This window comes from Camponotus vicinus, unplaced genomic scaffold (assembly GCF_025532165.1).
Source record: "Camponotus vicinus isolate PSW18456_S1 unplaced genomic scaffold, iyCamVici1.0 SCAF_4, whole genome shotgun sequence".
NCBI classification, from domain to species: Eukaryota; Metazoa; Arthropoda; class Insecta; order Hymenoptera; family Formicidae; genus Camponotus; species Camponotus vicinus.
Genome location: NW_028141976.1, coordinates 12,575,408 through 12,595,920, shown reverse-complemented (window position 1 = coordinate 12,595,920; position 20,513 = coordinate 12,575,408). Strand labels below are relative to the sequence as shown.

The 20,513-nt window shown below is 33.1% G+C and overlaps 4 protein-coding genes across 8 annotated transcripts in view; 2 read left to right on the top strand and 2 right to left on the bottom strand.

Moving 5' to 3' along the window:
- The first annotated feature begins 145 nt into the window (after window positions 1-145).
- On the top strand, window positions 146-20,331 carry LOC145970042 (tetraspanin-7). Of its 2 annotated transcripts, XR_014438302.1 has the most exons (9): window positions 146-284; window positions 1,323-1,493; window positions 4,832-5,354; window positions 7,522-7,710; window positions 8,381-8,551; window positions 9,246-9,380; window positions 9,690-10,038; window positions 19,825-19,892; window positions 20,156-20,331. XR_014438302.1 is itself a non-coding variant. In XM_083096452.1 (7 exons), the coding sequence occupies exons 3-7, from the start codon at window positions 5,277-5,279 to the stop codon at window positions 9,843-9,845; spliced, it is 729 nt and encodes a 242-aa protein (XP_082952578.1). In that variant the 5' UTR covers window positions 146-284; window positions 1,323-1,493; window positions 4,832-5,276; the 3' UTR covers window positions 9,846-13,130. The 2 variants fall into 2 exon arrangements, 1 of the variants encoding a protein (XP_082952578.1); XM_083096452.1 differs by lacking the exons at window positions 19,825-19,892; window positions 20,156-20,331 and having other exon boundaries at window positions 9,690-13,130.
- Window positions 309-20,513, bottom strand: part of Dsk (Drosulfakinin) — a 44,681-nt gene continuing 24,476 nt past the window's right edge. For 2 of the 4 annotated variants that reach the window (XM_083096459.1, XM_083096457.1), the window contains exons 2-3: window positions 744-873; window positions 309-586 (exon numbers count right to left, since the gene is read on the bottom strand). In XM_083096459.1, coding sequence (XP_082952585.1) covers window positions 403-586; window positions 744-871 — 312 coding nt within the window. In that variant the 5' untranslated portion in view covers window positions 872-873 and the 3' untranslated portion in view covers window positions 309-402. Of the gene's footprint in view, window positions 587-743; window positions 884-1,677; window positions 1,982-20,513 lie in introns of those variants that run through there. The other 2 variants (XM_083096458.1, XM_083096456.1) reach the window with 2 other exon arrangements.
- On the top strand, window positions 2,804-4,260 carry LOC145970039 (uncharacterized). Its single transcript, XM_083096448.1, is given in 4 exon segments — window positions 2,804-3,213; window positions 3,306-3,789; window positions 3,791-3,872; window positions 3,875-4,260. Coding segments are annotated over 4 exon segments (912 nt in total). The 5' UTR covers window positions 2,804-3,079; the 3' UTR covers window positions 4,087-4,260.
- On the bottom strand, window positions 14,442-18,603 carry LOC145970027 (uncharacterized). Its single transcript, XM_083096412.1, has one exon. The coding sequence runs from the start codon at window positions 18,181-18,183 to the stop codon at window positions 15,163-15,165; it is 3,021 nt and encodes a 1,006-aa protein (XP_082952538.1). The 5' UTR covers window positions 18,184-18,603; the 3' UTR covers window positions 14,442-15,162.

The following is a 20,513-nucleotide window of genomic DNA, read 5'->3' as shown; positions in this document are numbered from 1 at the left end:
CCAATATTTTAACACAACAAAAGAAGATAGAGTTGAATGATTTATAATTAATCTTTTAATAATCCTTCTATAATATCTTTCTTTTCACAGATTATTAACACCAGATTAGCCTTTTGTAACAAATTGAAGCATTCTTGATGTAATGTTTTTTCTAAGGATTATAGGACAATACGATTGCAAAATCATTTTCAAAATAATCATAATAATGTCACGAATTAGATTGCATTAAAAATAACCGATTAATTTGCGGCATAAAGCATCGAGCACAAAAAACTGAAGAGAAGGTAAAATAACGAGGCACGATCGTGTAATAGCTGCAATGTAAAATATATTCTATCTACATCTTGGCACGAGAATATGTGCACGATCTACGATCTAGGGAGAATCCGATGTGGTAGCGTTTTATTTTTCGATGTTTTTGCCGAATCGCAGATGTCCATATTCTTCGTCTTCATTGTTGGACCGCTTGCCGAATCTCATGTGACCGTAATCGTCCAGCTGCTGGCGTTTGCTGAGTCGCAAATTGTCCTCGTCCTCGCCGACGAGGTCCTCCACGAGGTCTTTCACGAGACCTTCCACGGCGTATCTACGGCAAAATGCAAACGAAATAATTAGAATATTACATACTGTTGACTTTTAAATTCTCAAAAATTTCATGCCGACGAGATTGTCTTATTTTCGCGTCTGTTTCTAATTTTATTCACATATATCTATTCATTGTATGTTCATTATGTAGTAATTACCCGTAAATATGTGGATGATTCCCTAAATTGCGATGGATACCGGGAATCAATCTCGGAGCTGCTTTGCATTTTCCGCAGAACAGCCACACGACTGCGATCATGCAAGATAGTGCGAAAGTCAGATTCATGTCTGTAATCATTTAAAAATTTTCCGTTTCATTGCAAAGATACATCGTCAAGTTACACATCAAATATATATCTTTTTTCATAATAGATACAATCAATGTTATCACATAAAATTTTTAAATCGAGCTATTGCTTTCTATTTTCTATAATTGCTTTCAATTAGTATGCTTGATAAATTGAACAGTTCAAAAGTACTAAAAAAACAGCAAAATTTTGTAAATGCATTTCGTAAATCATTTTCGTTAAATGACTATGTGTGCATATGTATTATGTACACATACACATATATAGAAAAATATTAAAATGTCTAAATATGTAAAAATACAATTATGTTCAATGAAAGACTTACTACTTATAACTTGTGTTCAGATACAAATATTGTAAATATCGAAAAAACTTTATCCTCAAACTTCAATATCGAGTTTTACTAACAATCTTTTCTTTCTTTTTCAGGAAAATTGTTCAAAGAACCCAAGTTTTAGTTTAAATGTCTTGGCATTTGAGAAAAAAATATGTAATTTGAAAAAAAAATTCACTGACAAAGAATTATTTTTAATTTAACGGAAGAAGCTGTGCACTACTTAACGGAATAAGATTTAATAAGAAGAAGCAACAAAGCAACAGGTGAGACAAATAAGAAATTTACAAGCTGTTTAATTTAAAAAAAGCACATATAATACACATATTAATAATAAAATGCGCTCGAAAGATTAAAATCACGGAAACCGCACGTAACGAAGTCTTTCGCGAATTGATCAAAGAAACCGCAGTCGATGGGATCTTCCGGAATATCCTTATGTCCTCTTACCTGCGTGTACCGGACGTCGAGAAAATCGGCAATGGAGTGTACGATGTGCGCGGTGGTGGCTTTTTATATCGCGGCCAACTTTACGTTCATCCCCCCGGTTGGAAAATTGACGCGATGAAAAAAGTACGACGGCGCTGAATTTTAATTCACGCAACGCCGCGCGCACTGATAAACAATTTTCTTTTCTCAGACGAACATCACGCCTCCACCGCTCAATATTCCGCAATGCTCTTCGCGTCGATGATTGGCAGGGCACCGGATAAACCGATTACCGATGTCATGTCGCGACTCTTCTGTTTCCTTTCTGGCGGAGAAAATCGGACATTAAAATCCTTTTTCTCTCCCTCTTTCTCTCTCTTTTCTTCTCTCTATCTGCCTCTCTTCAGCGAAAAGCAGTGTGGGTAGCAATTGATAAATAATAATGCAAACATCTGTCGATTTCGCGAAGTTATTTTTCTATTGTTCGATTGAGAAATTAAAACGTTGACGAGAAACACACAGTACTTTGCGTACAATTCATGTTAATGTTAAATATTAATTAGAAATAAAATACTTTACGAAAGTTTTATTTTACAGGTATGTACTTTAATAACAATTTTAATTATCGTTCCAGTATTCGTTAAGTAGTCCAACTAAAAGTTTGGTTTAAATAGACATGTAATTATCTACAGACTAGTTTTGCTTAATTGCATTATCTCTTTATTTATTAAGATTTAATCTATTTTTGAAATTGATTTTTTCTCAACAAAAATATTGGAGTGATAATTTTATATTGAATTCTGTTTATGCATTATTTTAATAATTTACAATTATAATCCTACGAAAATAGAGCTTCTTGAAAAAAATTAAGAAATGCCAATTTTTATTTCTGTTTGCCTCTCTCTGAAACTTTATCAAAAATCATTGTAAAATCAATTTTTTTAACCAGATTTATTACCAATAATTTTAGAGAGCAAATAAATAAAAATAATAAATTTTCACAGCAAAATAACTTTCTAAATGGACAAAAAAACCTTTATCTTTTTTTTTTATTTAATTTGCAACTGACATTAATTCTCATATTTTCAATCGTTGGATTAATTTTCAAATCTTATTTCTAAACTTGTAATAAGATATGGAGCTAATACATTATTTTATCATTGATATCGAGAATAACTTTGACATGAATGTTGATGTGAAATTAATTAACGCATGATGTGAAAACATTATACCTACACAAGGTTACGGCCATGATGATCAATGGCTTCCGCGTTTGCGGTGCTTCCTCTATTAATTCTATAAATCGCTTTATTCTCCGAGTCAAATTATTTTTTCAGTCATAGAATTGTTGTTCAACCATCATCAACTTGTGAAATGATCCTGTGAAATTTTTCAAATTCTCGTTTTTGTTTGCGACATCAAAATGACAGAGAGCAAAGAGGTGATGGTTCAGAAAGGTCTGTCGGAGTGGTGGAGCGAGGAGACGGAATACGTACTCCATAGGATTGAGAAATGGGTAACCTTTATAGGTGGTTACAATCTTCTTCGATCGCAGAGGTGAGATAAAGAGAAAAAAAGAATATAAATTAGTATATATGAAATATAAATAAAAAAGATTGTACAAAAAAACAAATATTGAAATGCACCAGGTGATCCAAGAAAATGCTGCAAGACACCTGAAACGCTTCTTCTGATAAAGACACGCTATGATTTTACAGCCTCAAATGGTCCAGATGGAAATCCTGTCCGGAAGAGACCAAGATTAATTGCTGCGGCACGTTCAACTACCAGTCGAATAGCAAACTAGAAAGCAATTGTCTGGAAACTTATCGGTACGATCACAGTATCTACTTCAAGACTATCGGTGACATCAGGAGCGACAAGAGAGACGTCATCAGAGATCTAGAACAAGATAGAATGTCTACTAGCAGCGAGGAATTGGTAGAGTGGGATGCCAGCTCGCTCGTTGATTTGACTGCTAAACCGATCTCTGAAAAGACTTGTAACAACAATCGTCCGGACGAGCGGAATATTTCGGATACCATTGCTGAACAGGAAAAGAATGGAACGATACAAAACACCTGGCCGATTGTAGATCTGTCAAAACTTGATCTAGATTTGATGGACAATCGAAAAAAAAAACGAACAGCTTCCTTGTCTGGTTGATCGAGATAATCTTGAAATAAATCAAAAACAACGGGAGAATAACAACATGAACAGGATAAAGCGGATCAGGAGGATTAGAGGAATAAGACGAAAAATTACGAGAGGATGGAAAAATTTCCATTAGTTCGAAAAACTAGATGATCATCCATGCGAAAATCACCAATCATCGGTGAAAACAATGTTATTTGGCCGGCAGTTCTAAATTACAATAAAATTTTAAATTATAACAATTTCGATGTCGCCAGTATATCTTTGCAAGATTAAAGTAAAAATTAAAGTAAAACATTGAGCATAGAAAAATTTATACGTAAGTGCATAAACGATTGAATTTAATCGATTGAATTGTACGAAATAATATGACGATTTAATTATTTTATGTATTTTATCAATAGAAATGCTTATGTGCTTTCTTTCTGTATTTAAATAAAATATGAATATATTATATCTATTTTATGAAATATGTGTGTGTGTGTGTGTGTACACTTTTAGTATTTTGAAATTAAATATATTTTGCGCATGTGACGCTTAAAGTATTTATATTTATTCATAATATAATATGCTTATTCTCGCGTATGTTGTCAGCTTTTCTCATAATGAAATTACTAGCTCATAAACATGCAATCAATACTTCGTGTTGAAATAAGAATATCTTACATACGTATTTGACAATATAGCAAACTTGTTTACTACAATCTTGTTTAATATAATCTCCTGATTTTAATTAAGTGAGAAATATTAAAAATAAATTACGAATAAGAAAAGACTTGCATCAGAGCAACTCTTTTTAAAATACTATAATACTTTATGTGTTTTTTTCTCTTTTATCATATATTACTGTTATATTAGATATTTACATCATCTGGGTGAAAAGTGTCGGTACATCGGAAGTTATTTTGATAACATATTTAATATGCTTATATAAAAAAATTTTATAATATATTCCTTTAATGTAAAATTTCACAAAACGTCAAAAGAATGCCTAAAAAAAAATTTTTGGTCTCTTTTACAGATATTGGCTACCAGATATCTATATGATCTGCGATATCATCGGAGAAGTTATTTCCATGAAGGGAATTGTCAACATAATATTCCATCCTTCAACGCAACTGACGTGTGAGAAATATGTCTCTTTCTCTCCCGATGCTTTCACGACGATACGTATCTGACGTTTCTCCGACTACCTGCGATACATTCGTTTCCATTATATGAAGAATTCAGTCCAATAAAGGGAGTTCCCACCATAGCTATAGCATTCTTGGGGTAGCGCGCATGCACCAGCTGAGAGAGGGGCGGAAGCCACGCACGCAACGCGTAAGTGTGCTCACGAATCCTGTCGTGAATCGATCGTGTGGGAGCTCCACTCTCGCGGCCCAAGTGAGGCACTTTACAATAGTGCGTAATAACTCGGATAAAAAGAAGGCTTTATCGACGAGAGCGGAGAAACGAATATCAAAATGAGCAAGCGATTAGAGACCGTGGCCACGATGACCTGCATGAAGACTTTGCTGATGCTTTTCAATTTCATTTTCTGGGTAAGTCAAGATCATCTCCTCCCCTCCATTGGCGATCTTAAAACATCGCCTTCACAAACAACCCCTTGCCATGCACCTTGATCCAACTGTTGCGCAATTGATCGCAATCCTGCGGTTGTATATCGGTCGAATTTGATCATTCGCTGCATGAAACGTGTAATAATGACGTGACAATTAAATCCTGTCCTAAGCTTTTTAATTGAAATAGGGTCAGATAACTGACAAATGAGTATGAGATATATAATAAATAGTTAATATGACCTTGAATGTTTACTTATATTACTAATATTTAGCATATATTAGGTGCGCAACTAAGTTCCCGCTGTTTGTCAATAGATTGCGCCACCAATAAGTGTTGGTCGATTTCGACATATCCAAAACGTCATGAACCAAGCTTAGACATATGGTAAACAAACCGTTTTGACACAGTAGTGATTTTGTTTTGGCGTCATATACTTTTGGTTGTGTGAAAATGTCTGATTTTGTGCTAAATAATCGTCATTTGCGGGAAGTGTTGATTTTCTTCTTTCATTCGAAGAAAACGGCGGCTGAAGCGCATCGAGAGCTCCACAAAGTTTACGGAGATGCTGCTCTAAGTGAAACAACGTGCCGTGATTGGTTCCGTCGCTTCAAAGACGGTGATTTCGATGTTGACGACCGTCCGCGTGAAGGAAGGCCAAAAATCTTCGAAGACGCTGAATTGGAGGCATTGCTCGATGAGGATCCATGCCAAATGCAACAAGAGCTTTCATTAGCATTAGGAGTTACCCGCCAAGCCATTTCCAAGCGATTGCATGCGTTGGGAATGATTCAAAAGCAAGAAACTTGGGTTCCTTATGATTTGAAGCTAAGGGACGTTGAGCGTCGTTTTTTCGCCTGTGAACAACTGCTCCAGCGGCAAAAAAGGAAGGGTTTTCTTCATCGCATCGTGACGAGTGATGAAAAATGGATTCATTACAGCAACCCAAAGAAAAGAAAGTCATAGGGACTGCCCGGTCATGCTTCTACGTCGTCGGCTTGGCCGAATATTCACGCTGCGAAGGTTATGCTGTGTATTTGGTGGGACCAGGTCGGTGTTATTTATTATGAGCTGTTGAAACCGAACGAAACCATCACTGGGGAACGGTATCGACTTCAATTGATGCGATTGAGCCGAGCACTGCGCGAAAAACGGCCACAATACGAGCAGAGGCACGAAAAAGTGATTCTACAGCATGACAACGCTCGGCCTCACGTTGCCAAACCCGTTAAAACCTACCTGGAAACGCTCAAATGGGAAGTCCTACCCCACCCGCCATATTCCCCAGATATTGCGCCGTCCGATTATTACTTGTTCCGTTCGATGGCACATGGTCTGGCTGATCAGCAGTTCCGCTCATATGAAGACATCAAAAAATGGCTTGATTCGTGGATAGCCTCAAAAGATGAACACTTTTACCGTAACGATATTCGAGCTCTGCCAGAAAGATGGGAAAAAGTTGTAGCTAGCGATGGGCAATACTTTGAATGATTCATTTGTAACCATTTTTTCACAATAAAGTTGCATTTTCATTAAAAAAACAGCGAGAACTTAGTTGCGCACCTAATAATATTTTAAATTTTTAAAATACATTTAAAAATTATAACATACTTTTTCCCGAATTTTTTTAAATTATTGAAAGTTTCGATGGCTGTCACATATTTTCCACACTTATCCTTGAATCCTTAAATCAGTTGAGAAATTTCAAGCGCGCTAATTAAACGACTTATCTGGAAACGCATGATGTATGTATGTGACTGTTATCACTTCTAATACTAGCAACCATAACTTTTTTCAATATAAAGATAGGAGTCTTGTTATTGAACGGATTATTAAATAATCCATTTTTTCACAATACTATTTCTATTTTAATCTCTAAACATTGCTGACATTTTGCTAAGTTATTATCACATCATGTTTATCTGTACAATATTATGCTCCAATAGAAAAGATGTTGAAGATCCTTTTTCTTTAACTTTTAACTTTGTTATATGTATTACTACGAAATTTATATATTTATTAAAGATATGAATTTTTAAAGTAGATAAAGGTAAAAATTTTTAAAGATAACTTTTGAAAGAAGCATCATTCAGGAGACGGATAATTTGACTAATTAATTTTAATATCGCTTATATTTGTATTGTACAGGTTTCCGGAGTGTTGATGCTGTGTATCGGCATATGGATGCGCATCCAGCTGCGGGATTACATGAACATGAACGTGCCGGGCAGTGGAACGGCCCTGTTAGCGCTCGCGAGCTTAGGTGCGGTGTTAGCGGTAGCGGCGGTTCTCGCCTGTTGCTGTACCGCACGAGGTCATCCCGCTCTTCTATACTTGGTAAAGATGATGTACAATCTATATAATTTGCGACGAAACTTTTGCAATTTTATGATACGCACTTAAAGAAGAATCAGGATACACCTATACGTGTATAGAACACTATCGCGAATTATAGATCGTATAAAGAAACCGCTTGGTTCCCTTGGGAATAGATAAAGTTACGAATCGATATTCGACACTCGATATAATTTTTTCATCACATGAGCAATATAATTCCCAGATGCACATAGGTGCGCTAGTAGTAAAATTAAGAAATTTACACAAGAGCTGATCAATTTGTCTTCTGGGAGCCTCGTATAAGAATAGCTTCTCACTGAATTTATACTCATTATTCGTAAAATAAATTATATAGCATGGAATTATTATTGTAAAGAGGAAAGAGAGAGAGAAAGGATATTAAATTATATTTCTATGATATTTAGAATTTTTGAGATTTTTATGTTAAAATTGAATATTTCTAAAAAAATTCTTTCGGCAAAATATGAATAGAATTTTATAAAAGAAGTTTATAAAAACAATTATTTTTTGTTTATATAATTTATAAGTAATTGAAAAATAAATATGTTAAAAACTCTCTCTCTCTCTCTCTCTTACTTTCTTTTTCTTGATATCCTTGATTTTCCTTGATATTATTATTAAAATAATTATTTTTTTCTCTATCTCTTAGTATGGCGCGTTCCTAGCTGTTGTCGCATTATTGGAACTTGGCGCGGGTGCATCGATTTATGCTTATCGTACAAACTTGAATGAAGTATTCGATCAAAGCCTAAACCGGAGTATGGAAGCCTATGGACAGGATGATACCATGACCAGTCGCATCGATACCATGCAATCGACCGTAAGTATTTTTTTCTACAATATTTCATTTATGCTTGCACAATTTCAATTATTTTAATAATAATAGAACTTTGATTACCCAAATTTTTATTGAAATTCAAATAATAATTCAATAAAGAAACTGAAATGAAAAATCATTTTTAATAGTCTTTTTGATGTTCGATATTATTTAGGACCTCGTAAGTATCATGCCATATCATGTCACAATATTGAAGAAAATTGAGATTAAAATTGTAAAAAGGAAATATATTGTTTAACGTGCTATATAACTAAATATTTGATGTGATTTTATTCCGTTCAAAATTGTGCTAGAATTTTCATTTCTTATAAAGAATTCGTTGTAAAGATTAAGATCAATAATATTTTTATAATCAGACACTGGATTTATTACATCATATATAGGAAAGTATATTATAATTAATTTTAATAACTGTTTTATTACAAACTCTAATAAATAATATATCAGATTTTTTGTGAAATGAAATATATGTTTATTGTTTCCTTTCTTCTATTTTATTGTTTATTATTTTACTATTTATTAATTTTTAATTAGAGGCCTGAATTTTCAATATAAAACTACGAGGGAATGATTGCTCTTTTTCTTGGGTTTAAAAAAAAGTTATTTTTTATTAAACTGTCGAAATTTTTATTATGTATGCATCGCATATTTTGAAAATTTAATTATCTGATTATAGTTGCATTGCTGCGGTAATCGTGGATACGCCGACTGGCGCAACATAAATCCACCGAAGGAAATTCCCCTATCCTGCTGCAAGGTGCTGCCCGAGGATAAGTGCGAACCGAATGACGTAGAACAAATTTATACTGATGTACGTAGGCGCGATAAGTTTTCAGTTTCTTAATTGTCCAAGTTCTTATGAAACTTGCAGCTCTTTACTGTAAATAGGGCGGAACAATTAAAATACAAAATAGCGAACGATATTAAACTAGATTTTCGAAGTTTGATTAATTTCAGCAATTATGATAATTACGATAGAGTTATGACACTAACAATAAGAGTTGGAAGAAAAAAAGAATATAAAAATAAATACGCAAGTTAAATCAATTTTTTTCGACTTGCGATTTTTTTCAATTTTTGGTATTTTTTAAATCTAATTCTCAATTCCTTCTGTTTTCAGGGATGCTACAGTCGCGTACTGGATTTCATAAACAGTAACATCGGTTTGGTAGCTGGTACCGCGATCGGCGTAGCCTTCTTCCCGCTGATGGGCATCTTCCTGGCGTGCTGTTTAGCCAGCAACATCAACAAGGCAGAATACGAGCAGGTCGCTTAGGCACGGCATTTGCGCAAGCAGCAACGATGGTTCTATCAGGAAACGAAAAAACTCGCATCGCTAGCAACAACAGCGAACGTACACGATTTCAATACGAGAGCATGAAAATGATTTTGATCGAGTCTTTTGTCCCACTTCGAGATTTTAATCGAAGACTTTACTGCAAAACTTAAATAAAGGTCTACAGTGTAAGGTACACATTTTTAAATATGAAATCGTGTCTGAAAAAAATTGATTTTACATAATAAATTATAAAGTTACATTATTTCTCGATAAATCCTTTAATTTTTATTTATTTATTAATCGATTTGATGATTAATATTGAAATTTGCGCTCGTGTTCCATAGGATTATTTCGATCAAAATCTGAAAATATTGATTAATAATTAATCAATATAATGTTATATTAAGATATATACTAACTCTTTTTTGGATCTCGTATGAAAATATCTTCAAATATACTTCCTTAATAGTTAAAAATTATATATCTACATATATGTATATGTCAGGGTTGGGAAGTAACGCGTTACTTGTAACGCCGTTACCGTTATAGTTACTTTTTTTTGGTAACGGACTGGTAACGGCGTTACATTTTTTTTTCTGTAACTGTAACGATAACGTAGTTACATTTTTTTAGTAACGATAACGAATTTAACAGTTACTTTTACCGTTACTTTTCATATTTTGAAAATACTTATGACATCGTATTTCTGTCATATTCAATTTTTAGTCATCGACCGACATTTATATAAAATTCGATAATATTTCGGATGAAATTTATTGCTCTGAGAGGTGTCTGTGAAGCTGATACGACAATCTACGAATTTAAAAAAAATACTAAAAGCACTTTTCATAGTTTTACAGTTCTTGATAAAAATTAAAGAGCATTTCCGCATTCCTTATATTAAAAATCGAAATCGAAAAAATGTCGTGCTAACTTCGCGAATCTAGCACGACACTCTTCCCTCTAAAGAACCAAAACGCGTTGAATATTATTATTTTTAGCAAGAGTTTCCAATAATTCTGCTTCAGCCTATATATGCAATCTCAGACCGATATTTCAATAATTAATAATTTTTTATGAATTTTTAATGTCCTCGACCAGCACGACACTTAGTAAAAATATGTCGTGCTGATGATTTTCCGTAGTTTTAACGGCAGTTCTGGACAGTTTTACAAAAGTTCTATTCTTTAGAAACATTTTTTAAGCAGAGAGATTTTTTAAATAATTATTTATAAAATAGTAAACTGTCGAAACTCTGGGTAAAAATGTTTCTAAAGAATAGAACTTTTATAAAACCGTCCAGAATTGCCGTTAAAAATACGGAAAATTATTAGCACGACACATTTTCACTAATTGTCGTGCTGGTCAAGAACATTAAAAATTCATAAAAAATTATTAATTTTTGGAATATCGATCTGAAATTGCATATATAGGCTGAACTATAGCAGAACTGTCGGGAACTCTTGCTAAAAATAATATTCAACGCGTTTTGGTACTTTGGAGAAAAGAGTGTCGTGCTAGATTCGCGAAGTTAGCACATTTTTTCGATTTCGATTTTTTAATATAAGGAATGCGGAACTCTTTTTAATTTTTATCAGGAACTGTAGAACTATGAAAAATGCTATCAGACCTCTTAGTATTTTTTTGAAATTCATAGATTGTCCTACCAGCTTCACAGACACCTCTGGAGCGATTAATGACATCAATCACAGTTATTTCATTCTTCTGAGGAATGGATGTGATTGGCCAGCTTTTAAGTTTGACGTAATATCGGACGAGAGCACAAAAAGAATGTAAATTTAACTGTATTTATAAATTTAAAAAATTTAAATTTTTTTATTTACATGTGAAGTTACATGTTAAGTGCTTTAAAATCTATATCTCTTTAAATTTTTTACGGTTTTGTAAATTTAAAATAAAGAATTTGTTGCTTTTATATTAATATTTTAATAAAAAATATTACCAAAGTAAATTTTTTATTTAATTCTATCTTGTTTTAACATTAAAAGTAACGGGAAAAGTAACGAATCGTTACTTTTGAAGTAACGGTAACGGTAACTAGTTACTTTTAAAAATAAGTAACTAATAACGGTAACGAGTTACTTTTTTTACTCGGTAACGAGTAACGGTAACGAATTATTTTTAAAAAGTAACTTTCCCATCCCTGGTATATGTATATACATATATATATATATATATATATATATATATATATATATATATACACATATACATATACATATACATATACATATACATATACATATACATATACATATACACATACATATATATCTTGGTATGCATGGAATGATTGCTTAAAATCTTTTAAACAAAATTTCTATAAAGTTTCGACAAGCAGGTAGAGGAACAAGGAAGCAGAAAGTATTAGATTAGGACAAAAGTTCCTTGTGTGTTTAACTTTTGTTTCAAAATCGTAGGCTATATAATAATGAAAAATGTGTATTGTTCACCAAATATTTGACTATCTGTAGTCGGTATCCCCTCCTGTTTCCTTGTGTAACTCTTGTCGAAGATTTGAAATTTACACTCACTGTTACACTCTGTCACTCTATATTACATATATATTATAAGAGAGTTTCATATGTAAAATATAAGAAGAGAATATGTGGGATATATTATGTGGGATATACAATCTATTTATTATAGAAATATAAATGCATTCATGTGTAGAGAACGAGACACTTGACTCGACCATTTCTGTCAACTTTTTTATTTGACACATTAAAATCAGAACTCGCGCAGAAACTTTCATTTTGAAGAAGCTTTTTTTGTGTGTTACACGTGTTTTATATAATTACATATTATTGTTTGATTATCTTACAATAGTATTTTGTGTAATATTAAGAAAGATGCCAAATAAAAAAGTTAAAAATGAATGCAAGCGTTAAGTACCTCCAACTCTTTACGTTAGAAATATATTAATAAAAAATATATAAAAAATAAATATATAAAATATATTATAAAAATATATAAAATGAGAATACATTATATGCTCCCACTGTTCTATAAGATTAACGTAGAAAGAAAAAAAAATAAAAAACCGCAGACTTCTAATGGAAGCTTTATTTATAAATATTCTCAAACTATTTAAATACCTCCATACGATATCGAGGAAGCAGTACAATTTTGTCGCCGCACCGATATTCAATTGTTTACGTCAATCGCTATAGCTTTTATGTACGTTTACTGTATATCGCAGAATGCGTACATTTTGTACTAGTTCTGACGAGCCTTAAAAATAAAGATCAATGAAATATCGTTCTTCTATTTGTCTAATAGAAATGAGTCTTTGTATGTAAATAACTAATACATATAAAGTGTAAAAATCTGTTGCGAGCAGAGGAAAATGGAATTGTCTCACGGGCTTTAATCCTAGGTCCTCCAGTGGTCATGCAACCACTCTAATAGCTGAGCTGTCTCTCAGATTATTCCTCTTTATAACTCGTGAACTCTTACATATCTTTTTTCTTAGAATATTCTCTACATACTTTATGCGTTTTTTTCCATTTTTATACTTTTTTGCATATTAATTACTATTGATATTTCATTAATAGAATTAATTTTATTGTATAAAATATCTTTCTCGTGAATTTATATTATATATATATATATATATATATATATATATACAGGGTGAGTCAAAAGTATGTTTTAAAAATTTGTGAGCGTGTTCCTGGATAAAAAGGAAGATCAAATGTTCATATGAACATATGGTCGCAAATGCTTTGTTGTCGAGATAATGGACATAAATCAGCAGTATCAAATAATGCTTTATTTGAACGTTTACAATTTTGTTATTGTTGTTTATAAGAGATGTTCTACATGTCCTCCATCATTTTCAACACATGCTTGAGCACGACGTCCGCATGACCAAAACCAAACCAAACCACACTACCAACCAAAAAAAAAAAAAACAATAACAATAACAAAATTGTAAACGTTCAAATAAAGCATTATTTGATACTGCTGATTTATGTCCATTATCTCGACAACAAAGCATTTGCGACCATATGTTCATATGAACATTTGTTCTTCCTTTTTATCCAGGAACACGCTCACAAATTTTTAAAACATACTTTTGACTCACCCTGTATATATATTATAGTTATTAAAAAAATAATAACGATGAGATAGACAGATCATACAAGAAGGCACTCCCCTTCCTCGCTAAAGTAGTTATTATAGTATCGAGACCGAACATTCGTGCGAAATGATTAGTAGGCAATGCGCACAGAAATCACACTGAAGTCAAAATAGATCAATTCTGAAGATATATACCGAATATATAAGATTCACATTATCGAAATCTAATCTTAACTTATAAAACAGACGTAACGCGTAAATGCATAACTGTGGACAAACAAATTTAAATTATCGATAAATAAATAAAATTTAAATATGAAAACTAGGCTTTACTTTTAATAGGATTAACTTTTATTGTAAACTAGGCTTAATCACCGAAATTCGTGACATTGTCAGTTCGATTCTGTTTACAACCAGGTGAAATACATAGTTACTGTTCAGATAACTGATATTTTCAGTAAAATTTGTTCTTTGATTATACTTTGTAAGTATTATTTTTTGTGACAATTATGTTACTTTATTTATTTTATTATTATTTATTGTTCTTAATCCATGCCTTACGGCTTTGGATGGACTTCCAGTCTTACAGAGCTTTACAAGTTTTGTATTCATTAACGTATAAAATATAAAATATAAAATGTGATATAATATATAAAATTAAAATAGAATAGAAATAGAAATAGAATAAAGTATAATATATAAAGTGTATAGAGTGTAAGGTGTAAGTTACAGTACTTGAATGGAATAAAATAAAATAAAATCTAAATCTAAAATCTAAAATCTAAAATCTAAAATCTAAACTTTAGCGTAACAGGCGGGGAAAGTAATATGAGATATTATAAAATAAAATAAAATAAGATAAGATAAAATAAAATTAAATTAAATTGTAACTGCTGATAAGAGTAAAATAAAAGTAAAATCAGAATAAAATCAAAATCAAAAATAAAATAAAAATATAATGAAAATAACGTTGCGAATAAGAAAACATTATCTGTCTTAGCTCCTATCTAATCTAATCTAGTCTAAATGAGTAAAATGTTAAATGTTATGTATTATATGTTATATGGAGTGTGTAAAAACTCTTAGATCTCCCTTTGTAGTTTAGTAATTCTTTGTGTTCTATCTTTATTATCTTTGGTATCTTTGGTTTCTTTGGCTTCTTTGGCTTCCTATTGTTGTTGTTCTTAGTCATTATTACTTCTTGTCTCTATCTTTCGTTGCACCTCGGGTTTCCTTGACTTGCGATGGTTTTATCCGCCTTCTCCGTCCTCTTCTCTTCTCGTATCTTGTCTATTTTTCTCATTATATTCAATCCGTTTCCCTCTTCGCTCAAGAATTCTTCCATTGATATTTCGTCTTTTGTTGCTTCGCATTCCTTTAGTACATGCTTTAGGCTTTCTTCTCCTTTTCCACATATCCTGCATTCTCTTTCTGTCTCCTCCTTCCAGTAGTATCCTCCTCTCACTTCGCTACCACATCTATATCTTGCAATTCTGCTCCTATCTTTCTTACTCTTTTTTCCTTTCAGATAATTCGGTACTCCTTCTGTCTTTATCTTTTTATACATATCGTTATATCTTGAATCCTCTGTTTTCCTCTTCCTCTCTTCTTTTTGTCGTTCTTCAATTCTTTCCATTATCTTTTCGGATATCTCTGTCTCCCCTTCTTCTCTCTTCTTTTTCAGTTCTTCTTTACCCATGTCTGCCTCCTCTAGTATCCTTCTCCTTTTCTTTTCCCATTTACTTTCTTCTCCACTTTCTCTCCTTTTCTCTATTTCTTTCATACATTCTATTATTATCTTCTTCTCCGATTGCCTTGCCTTTTCTTCATATTTTATTGCTCTTTTTATGGCCTCCGTTCTCAGTTCCTTCATTTTTGTTTCTTCTTCCAGTATGTAGTTTGGTGTCCTCCTGTCTAGTTTCAGTATCCATTTTATATATTTCCTCTTTATTTTCTCCATCCTTTCTTCGTTTCCCCATCCCCATATCTCTGCCCCGTATAGAGCCACGCTTCCTACTAACGCATTAAACATCTTTATTCTTCTTTCGTAGTCGTCCGCGAATATCCTTTCTCCTATGCTCCAGGTCTGCTTCATCGCCACCATCGCTCTTCTCATTCTTTCTACTATATGTTTCTCCGCTCCGCCGTTCTTTTGCATAATGTAACCTAGGTAGTTCATTTCTTTTACCTCTTCTATTTCTTCTTCTCCCCATTTCCATTCTCTTCTCTTTGTGCGTCCTCTTCCTTTCTCGAATACCATTACCTTTGATTTCCCTGCGCTTAAGGTTAATCCTTTCTTGTCAATGTATCTTTTAAATCTTTTCATCATCCCTTTAAGTTCTACTTCGCTTCTCGCCATCAACACAATATCGTCTGCATATGTTATCGACCATAGTTTCTCTTTTCCTATCACTACGCCTCCCGTTTGCTCCTTTTTCATTTCTCTTTCCAGATCCATTATGTATATATTGAATAATGTTGGACTCATGGGGCATCCTTGTCTGACTCCGCATTTCGTCCAGAATTCTTTGGACTTTCTATTTCCAACCTTTACTATATTCTTTGTCTCTTTGTATGTTTCCATAATTCTCCTTCTCAGTCTCTCTCCGATCCTTGCCTCCCTCAGCATCTCTCCTAGTTTTGCTCTGTCCACTCTGTCGAATGCCGCTTTGAGGTCTGCAAAGAAGGCAAAGATCTTACCTTTACTCTTTGATAATTCTCTGTTGACTATGTAGTTCAGTGTGAAGATTGCATCTGTTGTCCCTCTTCCTGTCCTGAAACCGAATTGTCCCTCCTCCATCCTTTCCTCCGCCACCTTCTTCATCTTTCCGTTCAGTATGCTAGCATATATTTTGTATGCCGTATCCATTAGTGTTATTCCCCTATAGTTCTTCGCCTCCTTCCTGTCTCCTTTCTTGTATATTGGGCTTATTATCCCTTTGGTCCACTCCTCCGGTATTCCTCCTTCCTTCCAGATTTTGTTCAACAATTTAAACAATACTTCCCCTACTTCTTTCGGCATTAACCTCCATGCTTCGTTCTCTATTCCATTTTCTCCCGGTGCTTTCCCTTTTTCCAGCTTCTTTAATTGTTCTATCATCTCTTCTCTAGTTATTTCTTCTTCTTCTTCTTCCTTGTAACATTCCTCCCTTTCTTCTTGTACTTTTTCTTCTTCCTTCTCTTCTATTGTCCACCTCTCCTCCGTTCCTCCTAGTAATTCCATGAAATGTAGTCTCCAATCCTCCGTACTTATTTCTTCATCTACTCCTTCTCTCTTCTTTCTGTATCTGTTTATATATCTCCATGCTTCTGCCTCTGTTTTGATTAATCTTATTCTTTCTTCTTCCTCTTTCTCATGTTTCTCCTTTTCTTCCTTACACCATATTTTATATTCCTTTCTTCTTTTAATATACTCTTCTCTGTCTATCTTGTCTCTTTTCACTTTCCTAAGTGTCTTTCTTAGCTCCCTTTTCTTCATCTTCCATTCCTTGCTGTGCCATTCTCTTTTTCCGAACTTCCATGGTATTATCTTCTTCTTGATTTTCGTAATCGAGTTATTTACTTTCCCTTCTAATTCTTTCCATATCCGCCCATACTCTTCTTGTGTGCATTGCCATCCTTCGCATTTTTCGTGATATTGCATCACTCCTTCTTCCGTCCAAACGCTTTTCTCTTTTATTATCATGTCACTTTTCTTTCCTCTTTTCCTTTCCATCCCCGTCAGTTCCACCTCTATTGGCATGTGGTCCGATTCAGTCCTGTTTCCTTCTCCTACCATTTTAACCTCTTCTATAGCTTTGTCATTTGTTATTACGTAGTCTATGATTGACGCTCCTTGTTCCCCGATATACGTCCATTCTCCCTCTTTTCCATAACTGCCATTAAGAATCATCCAGCCTCTTTTCCTGCATTTGTTTATCAATATTCTTCCTTCTTTATTTATCTCCTTGTCCTTTGATCTTCTTCTCTCTTCTTCTTCCTCCTCTCCTGATCCTACCGGTCCTCCTTCTTCTCCCGTTCTCGCGTTGAAATCTCCTCCCAGCATGAGATGGCTCTCCTCTTCCTCCTGTATTTCCTCCATTATTGCTTCTAGAATTTCTTCGATATTTCTGCTATAAAGTGTTACAATTCTCCATTTGTTTCTATTATGCGTTAGACTTATCTCCATTGCCTCCTTATTAATTTCTTTAACCTTTACTCCTTTCAGTTCCTTGCATATTGCCGTCATTATCCCTCCTTTGGCTCTGCCTCTCTTATTTTCTTTGGTTGCTGGAATACAGAACCATTCGAATTTGTTTGGCAATCTGTTCCTGATTTTGTTCCATGTGTATTCTTCCAGCCATGTTTCAGTTAAGCCTATTATATCAAATTCTTCTAAGTATTTCCATGTCTCTTCGCATTTGTTTATTACTCCAGCTGTGTTCCAGAAGCAGATTTTTAGGCCTCTTTCCTCTTCTTCTCCTCTCTCTTTTCCTTGTCCATCGCGCCTTCACTCTTTGCCTCCTCCTCTTTCTTCCAATTGTTCTTTTTTTTCATTCCAGCTGTACCATTTTCCTCTCATATATATTTTCTTGTATCCTACTTTTACTCTTCCGTCGCCTTTTTCTCTTTCTTCTCTTGCTAATTCTCTCAGTCTTCGCTGTATCTCTCTGTCTTTCCTAGTTAGGTCGTTATCTATTATTATTCCTTTTTTCAATTTATTCTTTTTCTTCATCACGTTGTTCTTTTGTTCCCATTTGTTTATTTCAGCAATTATTATCTCCTTGCTCCCTCTCACTTCAATTTTGTTCGCTCTTTTTATCTCTACGTTTACTTCTATGTTTTCTTTGATGTATTCCGTTATCTCTTGTTCCAGATTTTCTGTCTTCCAACTTACTCCTCTGATCACTATGTTATTTTTCCTCTCGTTCCTTTCTTTTCTCTCATTAATCCATTCTAGTTCTGCTATTCTTCTCTCCAGCATTCCTTTTTCTTTCGACCATTCTTCTCTCTCTCTTTTTCTTTCTTCTGCTCTCTCTTTCCTTTCTTCCGTCATTTGTTTTTTTATCTCTTCCATCATTTCTTTCCTTATCTCCTCCATCACCATCGTTAAATGTTCTTTCATTTCTGTTACCGTTTCGTCTTTGCAAGCTCTCATTATTCCTTCTATCTTCCTTTCTGTATCCGCCTCTGAGTCCCTGCTCATCCCGAAATTTTCCAACGTTTTTTCTTTCGGTTTATTTTTGCTTCCCGTCGGTCTGCCCACCTTCGCCATCTGTTGCATTCCTTTCGAACTTTCTGACCTTTCTTCCTGATCTCTTTTGTTACCTACCGACTATCCTCGCCGGCTTCTCTTCTCTACTTTCTCTGCTTTTCCTTTGAGGTTATTTCTAACCTCTACAGCCGCCTTCTGACTTTTTCCTTGATTTTTCTGTTTTCCCGTCACCTCCTCTTTCTTCTTCACTTCCTCGTTTTCCTTTTATCTTCTGCTCACTCACTTCACTCTCCTTTCGGCTCAGCTCCTCTTTTTACACAATTTTCACTCTCTTTTACTTTCCTTCTAAACTACTAGTACTTTCCTCTATCGCCTGTCAACCGGAAGTCAATTATGTTACTTTATAATTATTTAAAGGATTTTTTTAAAATATAGTTATACTAAAATGCACATTGTGAGATTCTGTATATTGTTAATATTATATTATATCATATATTGTTCTGAACAATTTTGTTTCAAAAATATTTATCTTTAAATGTCGATAAGTATATGATCAGACAAAAATCGTTTAAAATATTTTAAAACGAAAATCGCTAGAATAATTTTATCTTACGATATATCTTTTTATCCATCCTATCATGTAGTATGCTATAAATATTTATTTTATTTCGTTAGATCATACAATGTCCAATATTAGAGAAAAAATTGAAAATGATCCAAAAAGTATGCAAGAAATTGTGAAAGTAAGTATCATTTTGTGTTAATTATATATTATTTCATAATTATTTAAAGAATTTTTTTTAAATAAAAGCAAATAAAGCTTTTATTATTTTGAAAAACTTTGTAAGAAAAAATATATATCCTTGAATATCGATAGATATGATCGGATAAAAATTTTGAAATATAATGAGATAAAAATTGCTAGAATAATCTTATAATTTTATTTAACAATAATTTCTTTCATATCGTGTAGTACATAGTATAATTATATTGTTTATTTTGTTAGATTTATAAAAGGTTCGATATCAGACAAAGGATTACAAATTTTTTAAAGTTGAGCAAACGACTTATGCCAGCAGCCGAAGAATTTTTAGTACAGAAAAATTTAGAAAACATTGTAGAAAAATACAAAATTAATTCTGAGGAGGAGCGTCGGGTTTTAAATAGCATAATATTTATATTAGAGGAAAATAAGAAATATATTGAAGAAAAAGATAATTATGAAAACGCAGTTTACTTTCTTTCCGTTAATATAGATAAAAATATAGAAAATGCTATACAAAAATATAATGTGGATCCAGAACAACTAAAAAAAGAATTAGACGTATGTGTTAAATCTTTAGAAAAAAATATAAACTATAAAT

Excerpts from the sequence above, each read along its gene's own strand:
- LOC145970027 (XM_083096412.1), bottom strand. The coding sequence starts at position 18,183 with ATGACGGCAATATGCAAGGAACTGAAAGGAGTAAAGGTTAAAGAAATT.
- LOC145970042 (XM_083096452.1), top strand. The coding sequence starts at position 5,277 with ATGAGCAAGCGATTAGAGACCGTGGCCACGATGACCTGCATGAAGACT. Across the intron at positions 5,355-7,521 it reads TTTTCAATTTCATTTTCTGG|GTTTCCGGAGTGTTGATGCT; the intron begins GTAAGTCAAGAT and ends TGTATTGTACAG. Across the intron at positions 8,552-9,245 it reads TCGATACCATGCAATCGACC|TTGCATTGCTGCGGTAATCG; the intron begins GTAAGTATTTTT and ends ATCTGATTATAG.